Here is a 24,608-nt window from a genome sequence, read left to right on the forward strand (position 1 = left end):
AGTAGGCCCAGGACCAGTTCAGATGCTTTTCACCGTTTGGCATTGGCCGAGAACGGGAATCGAATTCTGGTCATAGCCGGGTTGGTAGTGCCAGCCGCTGCACCACCGCTCCCCACACACACAGACCAAAGACAAAGATCCCCCGTGTAGCATTAACAGACTGTTGGGGCAAGTGCTGTTAGGGAGCACCTACGAAGGGCACGTACATACGCGTGCGTGCGCATTTGCCCCAGTAGACTGCTAAAGGCGAAACTCACGCAGAGACCCACAGACTCACGCAGAGACCCACAGACTCACGCAGAGACCCACAGACTCACGCAGAGACCCACAGACTCACGCAGAGACCCACAGACTCACGCAGAGACCCACAGACTCACGCAGAGACCCACAGATTCACGCAGAGACCCACAGACTCACGCAGAGACCCACAGACTCACGCAGAGACCCACAAATTCACGCAGAGACCCCACAGACTCACGCAGAGACCCACAGACTCACGCAGAGACCCACAGACTCACGCAGAGACCCACAGACTCACGCAGAGACCCACAGACTCACGCAGAGACCCACAGACTCACGCAGAGACCCACAGACTCACGCAGAGACCCACAGACTCACACAGAGACCCACAGACTCACGCAGAGACCCACAGACTCACGCAGAGACCCACAGACTCACGCAGAGACCCACAGACTCACGCAGAGACCCACAGACTCACGCAGAGACCCACAGATTCACGCAGAGACCCACAGACTCACGCAGAGACCCACAGACTCACGCAGAGACCCACAGACTCACGCAGAGACCCACAGACTCACACAGAGACCCACAGACTCACGCAGAGACCCACAGACTCACGCAGAGACCCATAGACTCACACAGAGACCCACAGACTCACACAGAGACCCATAGTTTGTTGTCCTTCCCCACCCCCGCACCTCCGATTAGCACGGTTGGCTACGTCCGGTGTGTGAGTGGACCCTGGTGACAGTGTGGGGAGCGGTGGAGTAGCGGTCGCCGCCGCGCCGCGCTACGAACCTATCTATGACTTGCGTTCGATTCCCCGCTCACGGCCAACACCAGCGACGAATATCTGAACCGATCCTGGGCCTCCCCTAGGTCGACTCTGCCTCGAATATTAGTACCTTTGTGCGGTGTGTAAAAACATCGCCACTGGGGAGACAAAGGTCGGCCAGGGCGGGCGCGGTGCTGGCCACCCCACCCCCTCGTGTACCCACAGTGCCGGGCCTTCACAGGCGCTACGACTCGCTACTAACGGCCCTGCCCCCCCCCCCCCCCAACAGTCTGTTCAGGCTACGTGGGGGGGAACATTGTCTTTGTTACTTGCCTTGGCAACCGCAGTTTCACCTCCCGGTCCCCACCGTGCCGCTCCGCACCTCCCCCACCCGCCCCCCAACAGGAAGCGCAGCGACTCGGACCCCACCAAGCCCATCCTGCTGGGAGACGCGCGGCCGGCGGGCCGAGGATCCTCCGGCGGGGGTGGCGCCGGCGCCGGGCCCGGCGGGACGGCGGCGCCCGCGGGCAGCGGCGGCGGCGGCGGCGGCGCCGGTGCTGCCGAGGCGTTCGGGAAGGAGAACGCGGCCGCCGCTCAGCAGCCGACGGACCCCGTGGAGCTGAGACGCATCAACTTCCAGACACCAGGTGCAGTGCCCGACTACAGCACGTTCCAGTAGCACAAGTAGCTACATGTGTAGTAGCTACGGGGGCCCCGCACTTTTTGATAACTTGAAAGCTCAATGCTTTCAGGTTATCAATTCAGGTCCGGTGATTCTGCACTTGCTCTATTACTATAGTACTATACCGCCTTCAGCTTTTACGAACGACCGGGTGTTTGAGGTTAGCGATTTGTCGTATAGACTCACACCTCACACAGCAGAGACCCATGGACTCACACAGCAGAGACCCATAGACTCACACAGCAGAGACCCGTAGACTCACACAGAGACCGATAGACTCAAACGGCAGAGACCCATAGACTCACACGGCAGAGACCCATAGACTCACACGGCAGAGACCCATAGACTCACACGGCAGAGACCCATAGACTCACACAGAGACCGATAGACTCAAACACCAGAGACCCATAGACTCACACAGCAGAGACCCATAGACTCACACAGCAGAGACCCATACAGACTCACATAGAGACCCATAGACTCACACAGTAGAGACCCATAGACTCACACAGAGACGCATAGACTCACACAGAGACCTATAGACTCACACAGCAGAGCACATAGACTCACACAGAGACCCATAGACTCACACCGAGACCCATAGTCTAACTGAGAGACCCATAGACTCACACACATACCTATAGACTCACACAGTAGAGACCCATAGGCTCACACAGAGACGCACAGACTCACACAGAGACCCATAGACTCACACAGTAGAGACCCATAGACTCACACAGCAGAGACCCATAGACTCACACAGCAGAGACCCATAGACTCACACAGAGACACAGAGACGCACAGACTCACACAGAGACCCATAGACTCACACATAGACCCATAGACTCACACAGCAGAGCACACAGACTCACACAGAGACCCATAGACTCACACAGAGACCCATAGACTAACTTAGAGACCCATAGACTCACACACATACCTATAGACTCACACAGTAGAGACCCATAGGCTCACACAGAGACGCACAGACTCACACAGAGACCCATAGACTCACACAGTAGAGACCCATAGACTCACACAGCAGAGACCCATAGACTCACACCGAGACCCATAGTCTAACTGAGAGACCCATAGACTCACACACATACCTATAGACTCACACAGTAGAGACCCATAGGCTCACACAGAGACGCACAGACTCACACAGAGACCCATAGACTCACACAGTAGAGACCTATAGACTCACACAGCAGAGACCCATAGACTCACACAGCAGAGACCCATAGACTCACACAGAGACGCACAGACTCACACAGAGACCCATAGACTCACACATAGACCCATAGACTCACACAGCAGAGCACACAGACTCACACAGAGACCCATAGACTCACACAGAGACCCATAGACTAACTTAGAGACCCATAGACTCGCACACAGATCCATAGACTCACACAGAGACGCACAGACTCACACAGAGACGCACAGACTCACACACATACCTATAGACTCACACAGAGACGCACAGACTCACACAGAGACCCATAGACTCACACAGAGACCCATAGACTGACTTAGAGACCCATAGACTCGCACACAGATCCATAGACTCGCACAGAGACGCACAGACTCACACAGAGACCCTTAGACTCACACAGCAGAGACCCATAGACTCACATGGCAGAGACCCATAGACTCACACAGCAGGCCCATAGACACACACAGCAGAGACCCATAGACTCACACAGCAGAGACCCATAGACTCACACAGCAGAGACCCATAGACACACACAGCAGAGACCCATAGACACACACAGCAGAGACCCATAGACTCACACAGCAGAGACCCATAGACTCACACAGCAGAGACCCATAGACTCACACAGAGACGCACAGACTCACACAGCAGAGACGCATAGACACACACAGCAGAAACCCATAGACTCACACAGCAGAGACCCATAGACTCACACAGCAGAGACCCATAGACTCACACAGCAGAGAACCATAGACACACACAGCAGAGACCCATAGACTCACACAGCAGAGACCCATAGACACACACAGCAGAGACCCATAGACTCACACAGCAGAGACCCATAGACTCACACAGCAGAGGCCCATAGACTCACACAGAGACGCACAGACTCACACAGCAGAGACGCATAGACACACACAGCAGAGACCCATAGACTCACACAGCAGAGACCCATAGACTCACACAGAGACGCACAGACTCACACAGCAGAGACCCATACACACACACAGCAGAAACCCATAGACTCACACAGCAGAGACCGACAGTTTGTTGTCCTTCCCCCGGCACCTGCCATTAGCACGGTTGGCTCCGCGTGCTTTCACGTGCAAGGGGTGGCGGCCGTCGTGAGTGACAGCTGCCCTGGCTGCCTTCCAGCTCTCTTCACGGCGCCGCCGTTACGAACCGCGTTGCCTCTCTACCTCTCTCCAGCCCCTTTCGCCGAGTGTGGGGTTGCGCAAGATTCTGCTTCGCCGCTTTCTTGTGCACAACCCTTCCCCGTTTGCCACCTACTATTACATATATATTTAATAATTTTAAAAACAATTATTTTGCGTACTTTTTTTTATTAGAATTTTTTTGTTTTCATAATTATGTTTTTATAAAAATTACAATCTTTTTTTTATAATTAATTTTCGACAAATGATTTATTTGATCATTGTCTTTTAATATTATCTACATTTCTTTTTCTAGCATTGTATTTTTTTTATAATGTACATTTTTGTATAATATTTTTTTCATAATAAAAAAAATGTGACAATAATTTGTTTTATTTTTCATCATTTACATTTTTGGGATTTATTTTATAATTATAAAATTTCATAATCTATTATTATTTAATATTTTACACCGCCCTCCCTTCCCTGCCTCTCCGCTCTCCTCGGTGTTTGCCCCCGCCGACCCCCCAGAGAGACGCGCTAAAACTCCAAATATACAGCGGGCATTGGGGGGTTTGAGATCGCAACCCACGACCTCCTGTATACCCAGGCGAGGTAGTTAACACCTCCTAGCCACCGTGGTGCCCAATCCACTTGACCACCACGGAGAGAGACGGAGAGACGCGCAAAAACTTTAAATATACAAGCGGGCGTCGGGGGGTTTGGGAAGGCACCCATCGACCTCCTGTATACCCAGGCGAGGTAGTTAACATCTCCTAGCCTCCGCGGCGCCCCCAAGATGGACTTGCTACACGGCAGGATCCCGTGGCAGAGGGCCAGGGGGCTTAAGGCAGACTGGCATCCGTCCAGCAGCGTATCGGCCGAACGTCCCCGAAGCAGGATGCTCTTCATCATTAGACCTCCTTTGCCAGTACCAAAATGTAATAATAGGGGTTTTTCCCCTTTTTTCTTGCAACAAAACTGAAACCTTTGATTTAAAGCTTTCGTGACTGCAGTAATTCATATTCTTAGTTTTTTCGGTAAAGTCACGTTGAAGAGAAACAACAAAATAACAATATATATATAAAACAATAAAAAATTCTCACGACGTTTCGACCATAACTCAAACGGTCATCATCAGGTGAGTTATGGTCGAAACGTCGTGAGAATTTTTTTATTGTTTTATATATATTTTGTTATTTTGTTGTTTCTCTTCAACGTGACTTTACCGAAAAAACTAAGAATATATATAAAAAACTGAAACCTTTTTACAAGGATTCATGTCTGCATTAACCACAATACCTGCAGTCACAATGCAAACAAAAACATACTTTGATAATATATGCATTTTCTTTGGTTCTTTCGGTAAAGTCACGTAGAATGAGAATAAAATAATAAATTGATAAAATAAAATAACACAATCAAATTCTCACGACGTTTCGGCCACAACACAAGCGGCCTTCATCAGGTGAAGGGACGAGACTGTCTGGAGGACAGCGCTGGAGCGAAGCTTGTGTTGTGGCCGAAACGTCGTGAGAATTTTATTGTGTTATTTTATTTTATCAATTTATTATTTTATTCTCATTCTACGTGACTTTACCGAAAGAACCAAAGAAGATGAATCCTTGCAGTCACGAAAGCTTTAAATCGAAATATATGCATTGTCCTTGAAACTGATTGGTCCACACCAAGGGACGGCTTTCTTTTGAGCCTCGACCCAATTGGTGCTCGACCAGATGACGCCAAAAGGTCGTTGGGTGGACCAATCAGTTTCAAGGACAATGCATAAATTATCATAGTATGTTTCTTGTTTGCATTTTGACTGCAGGTATCGTGGTTAATGCAGTAACATGAATCCTCGTGAAAAGGTTTCAGTTGTGTTGCCAGAAAAAAGGGGAAAAACCCTATTCTCAGGATGCTCTTGATAAGAGCCTTGAGACTCAGTGGCGCTCTCCTTAAATGTGACCTCATCTACAGTTCCCTTTGAGTTCTGAACGTACGTACGTACGTATGGTTGAACTTTTTTCGCACCGTACGCAGCCAACCGTGCTAAATTGGAGGTGCGGAGGGGATTGGGGAGGGGATTGGGGAGGGGAAGGACAACAAACTAAACACAAAAAGCAATTCTAAATCAATGAGTTTTCAAATTAGATTTAAAGGTGCATAGCTCCAGTGGCTTCCGAATGCATGCATGGTGAACTTCTTTCGCGCTGTACGTAGCCAACCGTGCTAATCGGAGGCGCGGGAAATATCGGAAGGAGGGGAGCGTTCCAGACGGCCGCGGAGAGCGCGCATCTGAAAGCGCCGCGCGATGCCCGTGACCGTCTTTTTTTTTTCGATGGTCAGCCACAAGCCGCCGCTGCTGCTGCTGTTAGCGAGGAAGACCGGAGTTTGTGTGATGTTGGTTTACTCTCCTCTCCTGATGCGCTGTCATCTCATCCTCCTCCCTCCTCCTTCCTCTCTTCTCTCTCCTTCCTCCCTCCATCTCCCTCCTCTCTCCTTTTTTGTTTTTTTCTAATGCTTTGCTTTATGTAACCCCCTCCCCCCTTTTTAAATGAAAGATTTAACAACAGATTTATCGCTCTTCTCTCCTTACCCCTTCCTCCTTCCTCCCTCCTCCCCCCTTCTCCTCCCTCCTCCCTCTTCCTCCTCCTACCTCGTCCTACTTCCTCCTACCTCGTCCTACACTCGTCGGCCGCTGTCAAGTCTCATTGATCACCCCCCCCCCCTGCCCCCCTCCCCCCTTGCCGACCCCTTGCCCCTAGGCATGATGAGTCACCCGCCCATTGCCGTGGAGGAGCTGGTGGATCACGTGGAGCGGCTCAAGGCCAACGACAACATGCTGTTCGCGCAGGAGTACGAGGTGAGGTGACCGGCGCTCGCCCCAATTCGCAACGTGGAGAAATACGACGAGCTATAAAGCTCTTTGTCACAGAGGGGGGGGTGGGGGGGGGGGGTGGTGGGGGAGGGGGGTATGTGAAGTCGTAGGCCACGGCGCAGCCCCGAATGCCTGGCAAGATATAGAAAAGATAGTTTAGTTTTTTTTAAAAAAAATTGCAGCGATTTGTTATTTGTTTAGCTTCCCGATACACTTTGCACTCCTATCACGTTGTTTGTTTTTGCGTTTGTTGCTGTTACGTTCGGCGACTCGCCAACGGCACTCGCCCCGACAGTCCATCGTAGGCTACACGGTGGGGGGGGGGGGGTGAACCTTCGTCCTTGTCTCTCTCTTTGCAGTCCATTGACCCGGGGCAGCAGTTCACTTGGGAGCACTCCAACCTGGAGGTGAACAAGCCCAAGAACCGCTACGCCAACGTCATCGCCTACGACCACTCGCGCGTGCTGCTGGCGCCCGTGGACGGTGAGTTAGCGGCGCGCCCGCCCGCCCGACCACCCCCGCCCCGCCCACCACCCGCTTACACTTACACCGCGGTAATGTCGCGGTGGCTGGAAGATGTTGACTACCTCGCCTGGTATGCAGGAGGTCGTGGGTTCGATCCCGACCCCTGACGACTGCTGTATATTTGGAGTTTGTGTCTCTCATTATCATCATCACGCTGGCTGGAAGATGTTGACTACCTCGCCTGGTATGCAGGAGGTCGTGGGTTCGATCCCGACCCCTGACGACTTCCGTATATTTGGACTTAAAGCTTTCGTGACTGCAGGAATTCATATTTCTTTTGGTCTTTCGGCAAAGTCACGTCGATAGGTTCAAAGAAAATACGAAAACTTTTGTTATTTTATCTGAACCTATCTACGTGACTTTACCCAAAGACCCAAAGAATATGGAGAGATGGCTATCTACCTCACCTGGTATACAGGAGTCTACGTATTTCTGTCCTCGGCCGCCTTTGTCTCCCCCGGTGGCGATCTTTACTGCACACCGCACCAGGTTACTCATTTGAGGCTGAGTCGACCTAGGGGAGGAGGCCTAGGATCGGTGTCAGATAGTCGCTATCACTGGGTGTTGGTGTTGGTGGTGGTGATGGCCGTGAGCGGGAATCAATGTCGTGTCGTAGCCGGGGTTCGTAGCGCAGCGCTGACCGCTACACTACCCCCCTCCCCGCACTGACACCCCGGCCCAATCACACACACGCGGAGGGGCTGCGCTTGCTTGTATGTGTGTGTGTGTGTTGAACTTCTTTCGCACCGTACGTCGCAGCGCCAACCGACGTCACCAGCACCACCAGCGGCTAAACCACCGCCCCCCCCTCTCCCCCCTCTCGGGCTGTCGACCGCTCTCTCTCTCTCTGGCTCGCCCTCTCTCTCACCATCTCTCGCTCGCCCTCTCGCTCGCCCTCTCTCGGTCGCCCTCTCTCGCTCACCCTCTCGCTCGCCCTCTCGCTCGCCCCCTCTCGCTCGCCCTCTCTCTCGCCCTCTCTCGCTCGCCCTCTCTCGCTCGCCCCCTCTCTCTCGCCCTCTCTCGCTCGCCCTCTCTCGCTCGCCCTCTCTCTCGCCCTCTCTCGCTCGCCCTCTCTCTCTCGCCCTCTCTCGCTCGCCCTCTCTCTTTCGCCCTCTCGCTCGCCCTCTCTCGCTCGCCCTCTCTCTCGCCCTCTCGCTCGCCCTCTCTCTCGCCCTCTCTCGCTCGCCCTCTCTCGCTCGCCCTCTCGCTCGCCCTCTCTCGCTCGCCCTCTCTCTCGCCCTCTCTCTCGCCCGCCCTCTCTCTCGCCCTCTCGCTCGCCCTCTCGCTCACGATCGACGCCGCTCTCGAGCTCACGACGCCGCGGGAGCCTGCGAGGAGTCTTTTTTTTTCCTGGCGCACCGTTCAATTAGCCGCTCTCTCTCGCGCCGCACTTAGTCGGTTCCGGGGCGTGATTATCGGCGCGTAACGGCAGCGAGATCGCACCAGCGGTAGCGGCCGCCCGCCCGCCCGTCCGCCCGCTCCAGTGCCTCTTAATTACATTTTAATGTGAGTCCTCATTTAATTCCCTTATTTTCCGTGCTTCGCTTAAAAATGCGCGGGGAATATTTTTTTTTCTTCCTCACGCGTTATCTGCAAAGCAACAGACGCGATTTAGCCTCGGAGAAGGAGAGAGAAAGAAAGAAAGAAGGAAGGGGAAAGAACATTTATAATGTTACGTATGAAACGCGTGCCTGTACATATACCTCGAATCCCAACGGTGGCTAAGTTTCTGCGGGAGAAATGTCTCGACGAAACGCACAGGGCAACTCAGCGGGCTCCGTCAACAGCAACCGCGCCCGTGGCCTTCAAGGGAAACGTAATGTTGACTATAACAGTGATGTTTGAGACCCGAATCGGGCGGATTGCTTCACTATGCTGGCAAATCGCCCAATGATCGCTGGTTGATGTAATTACCGGCGAAACCTCAGGGCACTCCTGAAATTGCAAACGTTGTGGATTTACTCTCCACCACACCGGTGGGCTGAAGTAGTACACTACACTACACACTACACTATACTAGTAATTGGCGTTTTGTTTACGTGACAAATCCCTTACTGATTGGCTGTGTCGGGTGGTGGAGGGTGACGACACATTTATATTTAGATTTAAAGCTTTCGTGACTGCAATAATTCATATTCTTAGCTCTTTCGGTAAAATTACGTTGAAGGGAAACAATAACATAATAAAGTATATAAAATAAATTATTATTTATATATATTATTATTTTATTGTTTCCCTTCAACGTGACTTTACCGAAAGAGCTAAGAATAGGACACATTTATACTTACGCATCTAACCCAAAAACCTTGAGTATGAATAATAATAATATTATTAGAAAGGCCACACCGAGCTATTGGCTCTTATATTATAATATCATAATAATCAAAATATTATAATTATATTGTTATTATTTTTACTAGCTTGTTAGCCCGTCCTGGGACGGAAGCTGTGATATTAAAGATGTAAATTAACGTCTTGTTGCGTGATTGTTCATTTTATTAGGAAATGTAACACGTGAAGACATTTTTTCTTGACTTATTAAATTAATATTCTTGGCTCTTTCGGTAAAGTCACGTAGAAGGGAAACAATACAATTATCACGACGTTTTGACTGTGTTGCAGTCGAAACGTCGTGATAATTTTATTGTTTTATATTTTATTATTTTATTGTTTCCCTTCTACGTGACTTTACCGAAAGAACCTAGAATATGAATCCCTGCAGTCACGAAAGCTGTAAATCAAAATTTATTAAATTCAATTAAGGACTTTGGAAGATTTCTCGGTATACGATATTTTCGTGTGAATCTCCCATCACTGTTCAAAAGGTTCCCATTGCAGTTGGCTATCCTTGATGAACACTTTGATCCGCTGAGGATATTTTGATCTCGACAGAGCCACGTACCACTGGCCATGGAAAAAATACGGGTCCATTCAGATAAATACCCCACATTTTCCAAAAGTCTCACCCTGCGACTCGTTGATAGTCACTGTAGCACTGTATTAACGGCAGTGAATGTTGCACGAGAGGAAGTCATAAAACACCTCACAGAATTCGACCGCAGCACTGCATCAATGGCAGTGGTTGTTGTTGCGCGCAACCACGTCATGGCGTATTTAACGGACGCCAAATCAGTTGCCACTCGGTGCTCACGATGCTTTACCTGTCTTCCGCCTTCACTCGCTGGGGTTGAAAACAATTGGAATTCGATACTATGCCTGCGAAGTGGCAGAGGAATCTTCTTTGGTTCTTTCGGTAAAGTCACGTAGAATGAGAATGAAATAATAAATTGATAAAATAAAATAACACAATAATTTATTATTTTATTCTCATTCTACGTGACTTTACCGAAAGAACCAAAGAAGGTGAATCATTGCAGTCACGAAAGTTTTAAATGGCAGAGGAATATTTACCGCAGCGTAATTTGCCGGACGTGGCGAAGAAATAAATGAAGTCACCAAATGCAGCGCGATGCGACGTGGGATTTCTAGAAAGATACGTGAAATCGAAAGCGAATTTGCGTAAAAATTTTCTTTTTTATCATAGCCGCTCGACCTTCTGCGTTAGTCAAAAAATCCAGGCACACGTGAATAATTATGAGGGGGGGGGGGGGGATCGTGTGGAGTGACGTCACGCGCGGGGCACACACACACACAGCCGTTATTGGCTCGTTATGTTAGTTGCTGCGTTGATTTTTTTTTTTAGTGAGATTTACTTTCCATGAAGAAAAGTCTAAATGAAAGCTAATTTGCTCCACCTTCTTCATGCGGAGTGACGTCACCCGTTCATGATCCTGAATGACTGGGGGGGGCGGGGGCGGCGTCCATGTGGAGGATGTAACCTGTTCGTGATTATTAATTAGGGGGGCTGGTCGACGTGGAGTCACGTCACGCGCGTTACACACAGACATTTTTGGCTCATTATATTCGTGGTGCGTGTTATAGTTATTTAAAATATAAATGTGTTATTATGATTACAATTATTATTAACGACACATTTATACATTTACACGATCTAACCCAAAGAACCTCTATTATGCATGATATTCGTCGCGAAAGCCTACCTGTTACAATCATTGTTATTTAACCTGCAGATAATGGCCTGCACCGAGCTATTAGCTCTAAGATGCAGGCGACCTGGCCGCACGTGATGACAGCTCCATCATCACTGCGGCTGATATCATCATCACATAAACAAAAAACAAAGATCCCCCGTATAGCCTTAACAGACTGTCGGGGCAAGTGCTGTTAGCGAGTAGCGCCTCTGAAAGCCGGAACGGGGTGGGTGGCCAACACCACGCCCGGCCGCCTTTGTCTCCCCAGTGGCGCTGTTTACTACGCACCGCGCCAGGTGCTCGTTTGAGGCTGAGTCGACCGTCACCACCGGTACCGCTGCCGCCACCACCACCACCACCGCTATCACCACCACGGTGATCATGCTCCCCGATGCGACTCGTAGCAACGTGTTCTTCCATGCTGCGTGAATATTCATTCACTTGTTTTCCATCGGCTCGCTGAACTTTTTCTCTCTCTCGTCCTCCTGTCATTGCTTGTAGTTGTGAAAGAAAAAAAAAATAATATTCATTGCCACCATCACATTCCTCCTCCGCCTTCTTCAGTTAGAAATAAAGATTCCCAAAAATTCTCAAAGATTCAGCCGTCTGCCGGGCGTGTACGTGTGTTGAACTTCTTTCGCACCGTACGTAGCCAACTGTGCTAGTCGGAGGTGCGGGGGGTGGACAACAAACTAAACACAAAAAGCAATTCTAAAGAAATGAGTTTGTCAATCTATATTATTTAAAAGTGCGTAAATCCCAGTGGCTTCCTAATATCGGAAGGAAGAGCGTTCCAGACGGCCGCAGAGGCGCATTTGAAAGCGATGCGACGACCCTCTTTGTATGTGTGTACGTACGGTTGAACTTCTTTCGCACCGTACGTAGCCAACTGTGCTAACACGCTAAAAGCAGTCTTTCTCGATGGCCCGCCAAAAACCGCTGCTGCTGCTGCTGCTGCTGCGAGGATGATGACCGGAGTTCGTGTGACGATGGTTTATGCCAACCACGCTAATCGGAGCGTGCGGTGCGCCCACCCCCTCTCCCTCCCCCGCCACCCCGTCCCCCCCCGCCGCAGGAGAGCCCGGGAGCGACTACATCAACGCCAACTACATGGACGGCTACCGCAAGCACAACGCCTACATCGCCACGCAGGGCCCGCTGCCCGAGACCTTCGCCGACTTCTGGAGGATGGTGTGGGAGCAGCGCAGCGCCACCGTCGTCATGATGACCAAGCTAGAGGAGCGCTCGCGGGTACGGGCGGGGCGGCGGCGCCGGCTCCGTCGGCCGGCGGCGGCAGCGGCGGCGGTGCGGTCGATTGAGTTGAGCGTCGCCGGAAGGCGGCGGCGGGGGTGGGGTGGGGGTGGGGTGGGGCGGTCTCGGCCAAACCTCCGGCGCTGTGCAGAGAAATCGGGACGCTCCGTAGGAAGAGGCGGATGAGGTGAGAGAGGGGGAAGAGGTGGGAGCGGCGGGGAAAGGGGCGGGGGGGGGGCTGCGGATCCCGGGACGAAGCAGCACAGGTGGCGGCAACGGGGCGCAAGACGCTCATCGACGGTCCCTGGCATCGCGAGAGAGAGACGTGATTAGTAATCATCAGGCATGTTTAGTAATCATCAGGCGTGAATAGTAATCATCAGGCGTGATTAGTAATCATCAGGCGTGTTTAGTAATCATCAGGCGTGATTAGTAATCATCAGGCGTGTTTAGTAATCATCAGGCGTGATTAGTAATCATCAGGCGTGATTAGTAATCATCAGGCGTGATTAGTAATCATCAGGCGTGTTTAGTAATCATCAGGCGTGTTTAGTAATCATCAGGCGTGATTAGTAATCATCAGGCGTGTTTAGTAATCATCAGGCGTGATTAGTAATCATCAGGCGTGATTAGTAATCATCAGGCGTGTTTAGTAATCATCAGGCGTGTTTAGTAATCATCAGGCGTGATTAGTAATCATCAGGCGTGATTAGTAATCATCAGGCGTGATTAGTAATCATCAGGCGTGTTTAGTAATCATCAGGCGTGTTTAGTAATCATCAGGCGTGATTAGTAATCATCAGGCGTGATTAGTAATCATCAGGCGTGATTAGTAATCATCAGGCGTGTTTAGTAATCATCAGGCGTGTTTAGTAATCATCAGGCGTGATTAGTAATCATCAGGCGTGATTAGTAATCATCAGGCGTGTTTAGTAATCATCAGGCGTGTTTAGTAATCATCAGGCGTGTTTAGTAATCATCAGGCGTGTTTAGTAATCATCAGGCGTGATTAGTAATCATCAGGCGTGTTTAGTAATCATCAGGCGTGATTAGTAATCATCAGGCGTGACGCCGGGAACCCGGTGGAGTCGCGCCGTAGCGGCGGAGGCACAGCGGCGGCACGACCGCCGGCTGACGCAAGCCGGAGTTGGGGTCCGGCTCCTTGTGTCAACGATGACGACGACGTCACGACGTCACCACCGCTGCCCCTCGTCACCCGCCCCCCCCCACCCCCGTACCACCCCACCAGGTGAAGTGTGACCGCTACTGGCCGGCGCGCGGCTCGGAGACGTACGGGACGCTGACCGTGGCGCTGCAGGACACCATGGATCTGGCGACGTACTGCGTCCGCACGTTCACGCTGCAGAGGGTGAGGCCCTTGTCGCGCGTTCCAGACGGCCGTCTGGAATCCCGCTCTTCCCCTCCGATGTTAGGAAGCCGTTGGGAGCTACGTACGTATGTACAGTGGCTTCTGTGAGAGGGGGAGAAGGTGGAGAGAAGAAGTTGTTTTTTGAGTGGGCGCCGGCGGTGGAGAGATGTTGACTACCTCGCCTGGTGTGCAGGAGGTCGTGGGTTCGATCCCGACCCTGACGACTCCTGCTGCTGTATATTTGAAGTTTACATGTCGCTTTCGCCGTGGTCACATTTAGAATCAACATCACGCGTTTAGAGTGTTTGTCTGCTGTACATTTCCACACTTTGATGAACTCTCATTTGTCATCGGCCAGGTCACTTCCGAAAAAGAGCTTAGTGTGGGCCTTACCCGGTGAAATACTTAAACAGAGTGGACATCAGCCCAGTCAAGCCCTACGTAGCCACAGAGTCACGTGACAGCCTCCCCCTTCCACCCCCTTCCCCACCCCGGCAGGGAGGCAGCGGGGAGCGGCGGGAGGTGCGGCAGTTCCAGTTCACGGCGTGGCCGGACCACGGCGTCCCCGAGTACCCGACGCCCTTCCTGGCATTCCTGCGGCGCGTCAAGGCCTGCAACCCACCCGACGCGGGCCCCATGGTGGTGCACTGCAGGTGCCGAGATGACGATGCCCGTGGCGGTGGTGGCAGCGGTAGTGGTGGAGGGTGGTGGTGGTGGCGGTGGTGGTGGTGGTAGCGGTAGTGGTGGAGGGTGGTGTTGGTGGTGGTGGCGGTAGTGGTGGGGGTGATGCTGGTCACCCACCTCCACGTGTGCCATGCCGGCCTTCATAAGCACTGCTCGCCAACAGCATTTGCCTCAACAGTTTGTTAAGGCTATACGGGGGATCTTTGTCTTTTAAGGGTGGGTGGTGGTGGTGGTGGTGATTGTTGTGATGGATGGTGTGCTGCAGGTGCTGAGACGACGCTCGGGCTGTGGTGGTGGTGGAGGAGAGGGTGGTGGTGGTGGCGGCGGTGGTGGTAGTGGTAGAGAGGGTGGTGGTGATGGTAGCGGTAGAGAGGTTGGTTCTGGTGGCGGCGGTGGTGGTAGTGGTAGAGAGGGTGGTGGTGATGGTGGTGGTGGAGGGGGTGGTGGTGGACGGGGTAGTAGCCGGTGGTTGTGGTAACGGTGGTGCTTGTTGGCGGTGATGGTTGTGGTAATGTAGGGGCGATGGCAGAGGGTTGTGGTCTTGGTACAGGCAGTCCCCGGGTTACGGAAGGGTTAGGTTCCCGAGAACGATCACGTAACGCGAATATTCCGCACGTCGGACAAACCCGACACAGCCACCTGGTAAGGTTTGTCACGTAAAACGTCGGGTGGCGGCGAAAATTACCGACGCGTTTGCATGTTTGCTCGATCTAACCCAACAACAACCCGTGTTGCTCACCGCGACGTTGCCGGCCTCCGCCCCAGCGCCGGCGTGGGCCGCACGGGCTGCTTCGTGGCGCTGGACGCCGCGCTGGAGCGCCTGCGCTCGGAGCGCACGGCGGACGCGTACGGCCTCGTCACGTGCCTGCGCTCGCAGCGCAACTACACGGTGCAGACGGAGGAGCAGTACGCCTTCGTGCACGAGGCGCTGCTCGAGGCGGCCAGCGCCGGCGGCACCGAGGTGCCGGCGCGCTCCCTCCACGCGCACGTGCGCCGCCTCGCCTCGCCCGCCGCGCCGCACCGCCACGATAAGCAGCAGGCGCCGCCGCCGCCGCCGGCGGCGTCGTCCGCGTCGTCCGCGCAGCACAAGCAGCAGCAGCAGCAGCAGCAGCAGCAGCCCACCACCGGCGGCGGCGGCGGCGCGTCCTCGGCCAAGCAGCAGCCGCAGACGGTGACTGCCGCGCCGTCGAGTCCGCAGGCGACGCACGGGATCACGGGCATGGTGCTGGAGTTCAAGGTGAGGAGGCGGCCGTGAGGTGGGGCGGGGGGAGAAAGCGAGGGAGGGGGTTAGGTGGGGTGAGCGAAGTGGGAGGGGGGGGGAGGAGGTTGGTGGGTGGTGGGGGGGGGGGTCAAATGACCCAGCCCAGGGGGTCGCAACTGGTCCAGGGATCAATCCGGCCCAGGTGGTCACCTGGTGGCCACGGTGGAGGTCGTAGAAAGGCGAGCGAGCTGCTCAGCCCGTGGCTAGGCCTCTTAACGCTCAGGCTCGGCTCGCATGCAAAGGCGAGCGAGCGAGCGGGCGGCTCAGCCCGTGGCGCAGGCTCACGCTCAGGCTCAACCGCGCCGCCGGCGGATCGAGTTGAGCCGGAGAGCCAAAGCTCCGATCCGAGCCGTGACGGCACGCTTTTGCTACGTACGGCGCGAAAGAAGCTCAACATATCCGCACACACGATACGGCCCTTAACGCGGACTGAACGAACGCTTTCCCTCCAAACCCCCCGACGCGTCCATCCGTCCGTGCGTGACACCCAGCGCCTGGCCAACACGCGCTTGAGCCCGGCGTGCTTCGTCAGCGCCAACCTGCCCTGCAACAAGTTCAAGAACCGCCTGGTGAACGTGCTGCCCTACGAGGTGACACGCGTGCCCCTGCAGCCCATCCGCGGCGTCGAGGGCTCCGACTACATCAACGCCAGCTTCATCGACGGATACCGGTGACGGGGCGACACGCCGCCGCCACGGCGCCACCACAGCCGCCACCACGAAATCACCACGACAAGCACTCGCCACATGACCACGATCGCCACGGCCGCCACCACCTTCGCCAGCACCGCCACCGCTGCCTCCGCCACCACCTCCGCCGGCACCGCCACGACACCACGACCATCAGCACCACCACCACTGTCACCACCGCACCGTCACCACCGCACCACCACGACTGCTGCTACTACATTCAGTTTCATTTATTCTTTATTAGGTATAACCCTGTGAGCCATGCGGCTCTTGACTCGGGTGCAACCGCAACAAAACTAAAACATGAACAATAAACATCTTAAAGTGACTTCACGCAACAGAAACGTCCACGAGAAAACAGCAAAATCTTCCAGAAAAAAACACCGTATTTCAACGATGTGTGAAAAAATCCCAGTGGGATGCAAGTCAAACAATAACAACCATGAGGTAATTGTAGATTCAAGTTATCAGGCTAACACTGTACTACAACAAACATGGCTAAACCAAAACGTTTTCAAAATCACCAAAATAAAGCTATAAAAACAATGTAACAGTGATCATTGGGAACTGTGATTCAAATTTAACAATGAACGATATGTACATAACATGTACGACCAAACTTTGCAGCCATAGCTGGCTGCATGAGTCACTCCATAACAGCAGGAGTATCGGGAGAAGAATTTTAAAAAATTCAATACACCTTTAAAGATTGGCGCACTATAATCAAAACTCAAGACCATACATGATGACGATACCGACACCACCACCACAACTGCGACACCGTTACCTCCACCACGCCACAACCATGTTGTTGTTGTTGCCGTTGTTGATGTTGCCATTGTTCATGTTGTGGTCACTTTTGTCGTTGATGTTGTTGCCAATGTTGTCATTGTCGATGTTGTCGTCGTTATTGTTGATGCTGTCGTTGATGTTTTTGATGTTGATATTGCCGTTGTTGATGTTGTGGTCATTGGTCGATGTTGTCGATGTTGTCGATGTTGTGGTCATTGTTGTCATCGCCGATGTTTTCATTGTCGATGTCGTCGTCGTCACCATTAATGTTGATGTCATCGTTGTCGTCACCTTTGATGTTGATGTCATCGTTGTCGTCACCGTTGATGTTGATGTCATCGTTGTCGTCACCGTTGATGTTGATGTCATCGTTGTCGTCACCGTTGATGTTGATGTCATCGTTGTCGTCACCGTTGATGTTGATGTCATCGTTGTCGTCACCGTTGATGTTGATGGTGTCGACGTCGTCACAATTAATGTTGATGTCATCATTGTCGTCACCGTTGATGTTGATGTCATCGTTGTCGTCACCGTTGATGTTGATGTCATCGTTGTCGTCACCGTTGATGTTGATGTCATCGTTGTCGTCACCGTTGATGTTGATGTCATCGTTGTCGTCACCGTTGATGTTGATGTCATCGTTGTCGTGAACCGTTGATGTTGATGTCATCGTTGTCGTCACCGTTGATGTTGATGTCATCGTTGTCGTCACCGTTGATGTTGATGTCATCGTTGTCGTCACCGTTGATGTTGGTGTCATCGTTGTCATCACCGTTGATGTTGATGTCATCGTTGTCGTTGATGTTGACGGTGTCGTCGTCGCCGTCGTTCCGCCTGCAGACAGCAGGCGGCGTACATTGCCACGCAGGGCCCCATGGCGGAGACCACGGAGGACCTGTGGAGGATGCTGTGGGAGCACAACTCCACCATCGTGGTCATGCTCACTAAGCTGCGCGAGATGGGACGGGTACGCCGACGCGCGTGCAGACAAAGGCCCCCCCCGCCCCCCGACGATGGCCTTCACACGCTGTTGGGGCGAGCGCCGCTAGCGAGTGGCACCTACGAAAGCCGGCACGGCGCACGAGGGGGTCGGTGGCCAGCAGCACCACGCCCGGCCGCCTTTGTCTCCCCAGTGGCGATGTTTACACACCGCGCCGGGTTTCTCATTTGAGGCCGAGTCGACCTGAGGTGTGGCCGCCCAGGACCGGTTCAGACAATCGTCACCGTGAGCGGGAATCGAACTCGGGTCGTAGCCGCTACGCACGCAGACAAAGATCCCCCAGATAGCCTTCACAGACCGGCGGGGGCAAGTGCTGTTTGCGATTAGAACCTACGAAGGCCGGCACGGCGCGCGAGGGGGGTGGGGCCTTGGTTCGTAGCACCACTGTGCGCTCACCGCTGCGTCGCTTTGAGCACCGCTACCGCTACGCGCGAGCGGTCACTCGACTCGTTGCTCGCCCCCCACCCCCCCACTCGCCCCCCTCACCGCCCCCCCCTCCCCGCAGGAGAAGTGCCACCAGTACTGGCCGGCGGAGCGCTCGGCGCGCTACCAGTACTTCGTGGTGGACCCCATGGCCGAGTACAACATGCCGCAGTACATCCTTCGCGAGTTCAAGGTCACCGACGCCCGGGTGAGTCGCCGCCGTCGCCGGCGCCCCCGCGGTGCCGCAAGCCCCGCGCTCGCGACCCCGGGGTTCGATTCCCGCCCGACACCGCTGACGGTTGTGCAAACGTCGCCACCGGCGGGAGACAAAGGCGGCCCCGGGCGCTGGTGCCGGCCGCCCCGCCCACGCCGTTCGCTCGCCCCGGCACGCCCGTCGAGGCCGCCACGCGCGGTCGATCCGTCGCGTCCCGCCCATCCACGGTCGCCTCTGACCCCCCCGCCCGCCCGCCCGCCCGCAGGACGGGCAGTCGCGCACCGTGCGCCAGTTCCAGTTCACGGACTGGCCCGAGCAGGGGGTGCCCAAGACGGGCGAGGGCTTCATCGACTTCATCGGCCAGGTGCACAAGACCAAGGAGCAGTTCGGCCAGGACGGGCCCATCACCGTGCACTGCAGGTGACGCGAAGCTACACACACACGCACACACGCGCGCGCACACGCGCACACACACACGCACACACACGCGCACACACACACACACACGCACACACACGCACACACGCGCGCACGCACGCCGGCGATAACACACACTACATACACTCCACACGCGTGCACACACGCGCGCACTCCGTGCACTCACAATCACACGCTTAAACACACGCACGCGCGCACGTACATTGACATACACGTACACACGTACACGCACTTACACGTGTACACACACACACGCGCACGTACATTGACAGCAACACACTCCGCGCACTCAGTCACACACACGTACACACACACACACGTACACTGTGTGTGGCCCAGTTCTACCACTTTCCAATCAAATACACACAAAGACAAAGATCCCCCATTAAGACTTATCAGACTGTTGGGGCAAGTGCTGTTAGCGAGCACCTATGAAGGCCGGCGTGGCACACGAGGGGGTGGGTGGCCAGCACCACGCCCGGCCGCCTTTGTTTCCCCAGTGACAATGTTTACTACACACCGCACCAGGTACTCATTTGAGGCCGAATCGACCTAGGGGAGGCCCAGGACTGGTTCAGATAATCGTCACTGGTGTTGGCCGTGAGCGGGAATCGAACCCGGGTCGCAGGGTTCGTAACGCAGCGTAGCGCTGACCGCTACACTACCGCACATACACACACACGTACACACACACGTACACGCACACGTACACGCACACGTACACGCACACGTACACGCACACGTACACGCACACGTACACGCACACGTACACGCACACGTACACGCACACGCGCACGCACGCGCACGCACGCGCGCGCACGCACGCGCACGCGCACGCGCACACGTACGCCCACACGTACGCCCACACGCACGCACACACGTACAAACACACGTACAAACACACGTACAAACACACGTACAAAGACAAAGATCCCCCATATAGCCTTAACAGACTGTAGGGGCAAGTGCTGTTAGCGAGCACCTATGAAGGCCGGATCGGTACACGAGAGGGTGGGTGGCCAGCACCACGCCCGACCGCCTTTGTCTCCCTAGTGGCAATGTTTACACACCGCACCAGGTACTCATTTGAGGCTGAGTCGACCTAGGGGAGGCCCGGGACCGGTTCAGATAATCGTCACTGGTGTTGGCCGTGAGCGGGAATCGAACCCGGGTCGCAGGGTTCATAGCGCAGCGCGCTAACCGCTACACTATCGCTCCCCACCTACACACACCTACACACACACCTACACACACACACGTACACACACGTACACACACACACATACACACGTACACACACACACGTACACACATACACGTACACACACACACGTACAAACACGTACACACACACATACACACACACATACACACTTACACACACTGACGCACACGTACACACACACGTACACACACGTACACACACACACGCCACGCCCGCCCACCACTCGACACGTATTACGCTGACCTCCACCTCGCGCCACAACCTTAATTTCACGGTGGAGGTCGCCGCAGCGGTCTCTCTCTCTCTCTCGCCGCCGCTATCGGCGCCACGGCGGCGGCGGCGATAGCGGCGGCCGGGTGGCAGCGTTGGGGCTCTCTGCGGGGCGGTGGAGAAGCCGCCCGCCCGGCCTCCCCCCTCGCCTCCCGTGACCTTGCACTGAAGATGGAGCGTGCATCTGCCTCAGGCGTGCCAGGGCAACGTGTGTGTGCGTGTGTGTGTGCGTGCGTGTGCGTGCGTGTGCGTGCACGTGTGTGTGCGTGTGTGTGCGTGCGTGTGCACGTGTGCGCGCGTGTGCGTGTGGGGAGCGGTGGTATAGCGGTTAGTGCTGACGCCGCGCTACGAACCCGGGTCGACCCGGGTTCGATTCCCGCTCACGGCCACCAACACCGCCAGCGACGATTATCTGAACCCGGCCCTGGGCCTCCCCCTAGGTCGACTCAGCCTCAAAGAGTGCCCGGCGCGGTGCGTGGTAAACATCGCAGAGGCGGCCGGGCGTGGCGTTGCCGTTCCGGCCTTCACAGGACTTCTGGGGCAAGTGCTGCTCCTCGCGAGCAGCAGCACTTGCCCCAGAAGTCTCTTTAAGGCTGTACAGGAGGGGTAGGGGGGGTGGGAGGGGGTCGTCTTTATCTCGTGTGCGGGTGGAGCGGCGGTGCACACGCTGCTCAGCGCGTTGGAATCGGGCGGGAGCGAAGTTGGGACCCTTCCGCAAGGAGACCAGCGCCTTGCATGCGAAAATCGACTGAGCGAGGCGACGCGGTCGGGGGTCTTTTTGTTGCGTGCGTCGTGCAGCGCCGGCGTCGGCCGCACGGGCGTCTTCATCGCGCTCAGCATGGTGCTGGAGCGGATGCGCTACGAGGGAGTCGTCGACATGTTCCAGACGGTCAAGATCCTGCGCACGCAGCGCGCCGGCATGGTGCAGACCGAGGTGCTGTCCCCCCCACCCCAACCACCAACCCTACCTGCTGCTGCCCCCCTCCACCACCCACGTGCTGCTGCCCCCTCCACCACCCACCTGCTGCTGCCCCCTCCAACCACCCTACGTGCTGCTGCCCCCCCCCCCACCCACGTGATGCTGCACCCCCACCCACGTGCTGCTGCCCCCCCACCCACCCACGTGCTGCTGTCCCCCTCCACCACTCACGTGCTGCTGCACCCCCACCCACCCACGTGCTGCTGTCCCCCTCCACCACCCACGTGCTGCTGCACCCCCACCCACCCACGTGCTGCTGCCCCCCCAACCACCCACGTGCTGCTGCCCCCTCCACCCACGTGCTGCTGCCCCCCCCCCCACCCATGTGCTGCCCCCCCCCACTCACGTGCTGCTGCCCCCCCCCCTCCACCCACGTGCTGCTGCCCCCCCACCCACCCACGTGTTGCCCCCCCACCCACGTGTTGCTGCCCCCTCCACCACCCACGTGCTGCTGCCCCCCCACCCACCCACGTGCTGCTGCCCCCTCCACCCACCCACGTGCTGCTGCCCCCCCACCCACGTGCTGCTACCCCCCACCCCCCCACCCACGTGCTGCTACCCCCCACCCACCCACCACCACGTGCTGCCCCCCCCCCCCCTACAGGAGCAGTACCACTTCTGCTACCGCGCCGCGCTCGAGTACCTCGCGAGCTTCGACCACTACTCCACGTGAGCGGCCCTCGCATCACCGCCGCCATCGTCCACGTGCCCATCACTCGCCAACATCACGACGCACGACGATGAGGAGGAGGAGGTTGGAGGTTGGAGGAGGAGGAGTTGATGGAGAAGAAGAGGGAGAGAGATGTTGCAGGGATCTCGGGGGGGGGTGGGGGGGAGGTTGTTCGGGGAATGGCGGCAGTTTTTTTTTTTTTGGGGGGGGGGGCAGTGCGTAGCGGGTGGTTTACCTCTGAGCATCGCCGCGACGGATTGGTCCACGCAACAAAACTCCTCCTGCCAAGCCGACCACCCGCCGCGAGACTTTGAGCGTTCGGCACGCGTTCCCCACCACGGCCGCCATCGGGCGATGGACACGCTCGGACGCTCGCCCAGCCAGCCGGCGGTCGCGACACTTCCACTTTTCTCGCGAGACGCGAATGAAACTTTGGCCTCGGCAACGGCGGTGCGCGATCGGCTTCTCCGAGCTTTCCCGCGAACAAGGACGTGGGTGCGGGCGGGCGGCGGCGCGCTCGCGAGACCGTGCGACGAATAATCCAAAGAAGAGCGGGTTTGCGAGGGAGTTGGCCGTTGGGGAGTGACCGCTGCCGACTCTCGGGGGGTGGCGAGTGTCGACAGTGGGAGGGGTCTGGTGGGGGTGGGCGTTCCCGATAGCGTAGCGGGGTAGCGGAGTGAGGCCCCGCCCCTCTCCCCCCGCCGCCCCCCCCCCCCCCCCCCCCGGGGTGAGCTGCTCGTCGTCGGGAAAACACGTTCGGTTTTTACAAAGCGTCGTCCGTCGTGGTGGTGGTGGTGGTGGTGTTGTGGTCATCGCGGTCAGCGTCGTCGCCGTGATTCCCCCCTCCCCCGCCACGTCCTCTCCCTCACGCCCCCCCCCCCACCCCCCCCCCCCCCGTAGCGTCGCCAACAACGAGGTGGCAGCGGAGAACGGAACGGCACGGAGAGTCCCGCCGAGCGATCCGAGCTTGCGAGCGCGCGTGGTTGCGCAAGCGCAAACGCACGTGCGCGATGCAGGAGTGTGGGTGAGCGTGCTCAGCTCGCGAGCGCCTGAGAGCGTCGATTCGAGTGCCTCTGTTGAGAAGAAGTAGAAACGACGACGCGCCCACCGGCCCCGCGAGGCTCGCGGAGCGAAACGTCGGACAGGCACCCGCCGCGGAGCGTTATCGGAGGCGGTCGAACCCCACCCCCCCCCCCACCCCCCCCCCACCCACCGCGTGCATCACCGCTCGCTGTAAATACTTTGTACAGAGGTTCCGCACAGAGCTCCCAGGGACTCACCGAAGCTCTGTTAACACATAAACCGGCCGCTATGTACGCGCCCCCCCCCCCTCATCCTAACCAGCCCACCAGCACCACCAGCACTCGCCTTGTGCACAGGACATCCTTAAACCGGTGGGACTGACAAAGCCAGCGTCGCCTTGCCGCCATCGCCGGGAGACCCCCCCAAACTTTTGAGGAACGAGGCGCGGATCTCACCACGGGGATCTCTCTCCTGGTCGGACAAAAATCGCATTTCTTAAAAAACCTCCTCCTCCTCCTTCTAACGTTGGGAGGCAACTCCCCCCCCCCCCCCCCCACAGCTGAGACAGCCTGGCCCAACGGGCGTCCCACCGCGACTCTGTCTGGCTTTCAGGCCGACGTCGAAGCACTGAAGCTCTCAAGCACATGAATTCCGAAGGCAGCGTCCCCCGCCCGCACACGGCGAAGCCTGCGGGAAAAAGGTGGCACAAAAGAAGAACCCGCCCCCCCCCCCCCGCCGCCCCTCTCCCCCGGCCACAAAAAAACGACGAGGACAGCACAAACGAACGGAGGCGCG

General features: G+C 55.8%; 1 protein-coding gene across 6 annotated transcripts in view; it reads left to right on the top strand.

The window, feature by feature from the left end:
* Window positions 1–23,032, top strand: part of LOC116943560 (receptor-type tyrosine-protein phosphatase S-like) — a 338,660-nt gene extending 315,628 nt beyond the window's left edge. For all 6 annotated transcript variants that reach the window (XM_076063098.1, XM_076062934.1, XM_076062987.1 and 3 more), the window contains 13 exons: window positions 1,421–1,662; window positions 6,836–6,933; window positions 7,308–7,431; window positions 12,601–12,776; window positions 14,026–14,145; window positions 14,644–14,798; window positions 15,595–16,066; window positions 16,582–16,760; window positions 18,412–18,538; window positions 19,077–19,202; window positions 19,474–19,628; window positions 21,940–22,075; window positions 22,725–23,032. In XM_076063098.1, the coding sequence (XP_075919213.1) occupies window positions 1,421–1,662; window positions 6,836–6,933; window positions 7,308–7,431; window positions 12,601–12,776; window positions 14,026–14,145; window positions 14,644–14,798; window positions 15,595–16,066; window positions 16,582–16,760; window positions 18,412–18,538; window positions 19,077–19,202; window positions 19,474–19,628; window positions 21,940–22,075; window positions 22,725–22,793 (2,179 nt within the window). In that variant the 3' untranslated portion in view covers window positions 22,794–23,032. The remainder of the gene's footprint in view (window positions 1–1,420; window positions 1,663–6,835; window positions 6,934–7,307; window positions 7,432–12,600; window positions 12,777–14,025; window positions 14,146–14,643; window positions 14,799–15,594; window positions 16,067–16,581; window positions 16,761–18,411; window positions 18,539–19,076; window positions 19,203–19,473; window positions 19,629–21,939; window positions 22,076–22,724) is intronic.
* The last annotated feature ends 1,576 nt before the right edge of the window (window positions 23,033–24,608 follow it).

Source organism: Petromyzon marinus, chromosome 1 (genome assembly GCF_048934315.1).
Source record: "Petromyzon marinus isolate PM22_M1 ecotype Great Lakes invasive population chromosome 1, UKy_Petmar_22M1.pri1.0, whole genome shotgun sequence".
Lineage (NCBI taxonomy): Eukaryota > Metazoa > Chordata > Hyperoartia > Petromyzontiformes > Petromyzontidae > Petromyzon > Petromyzon marinus.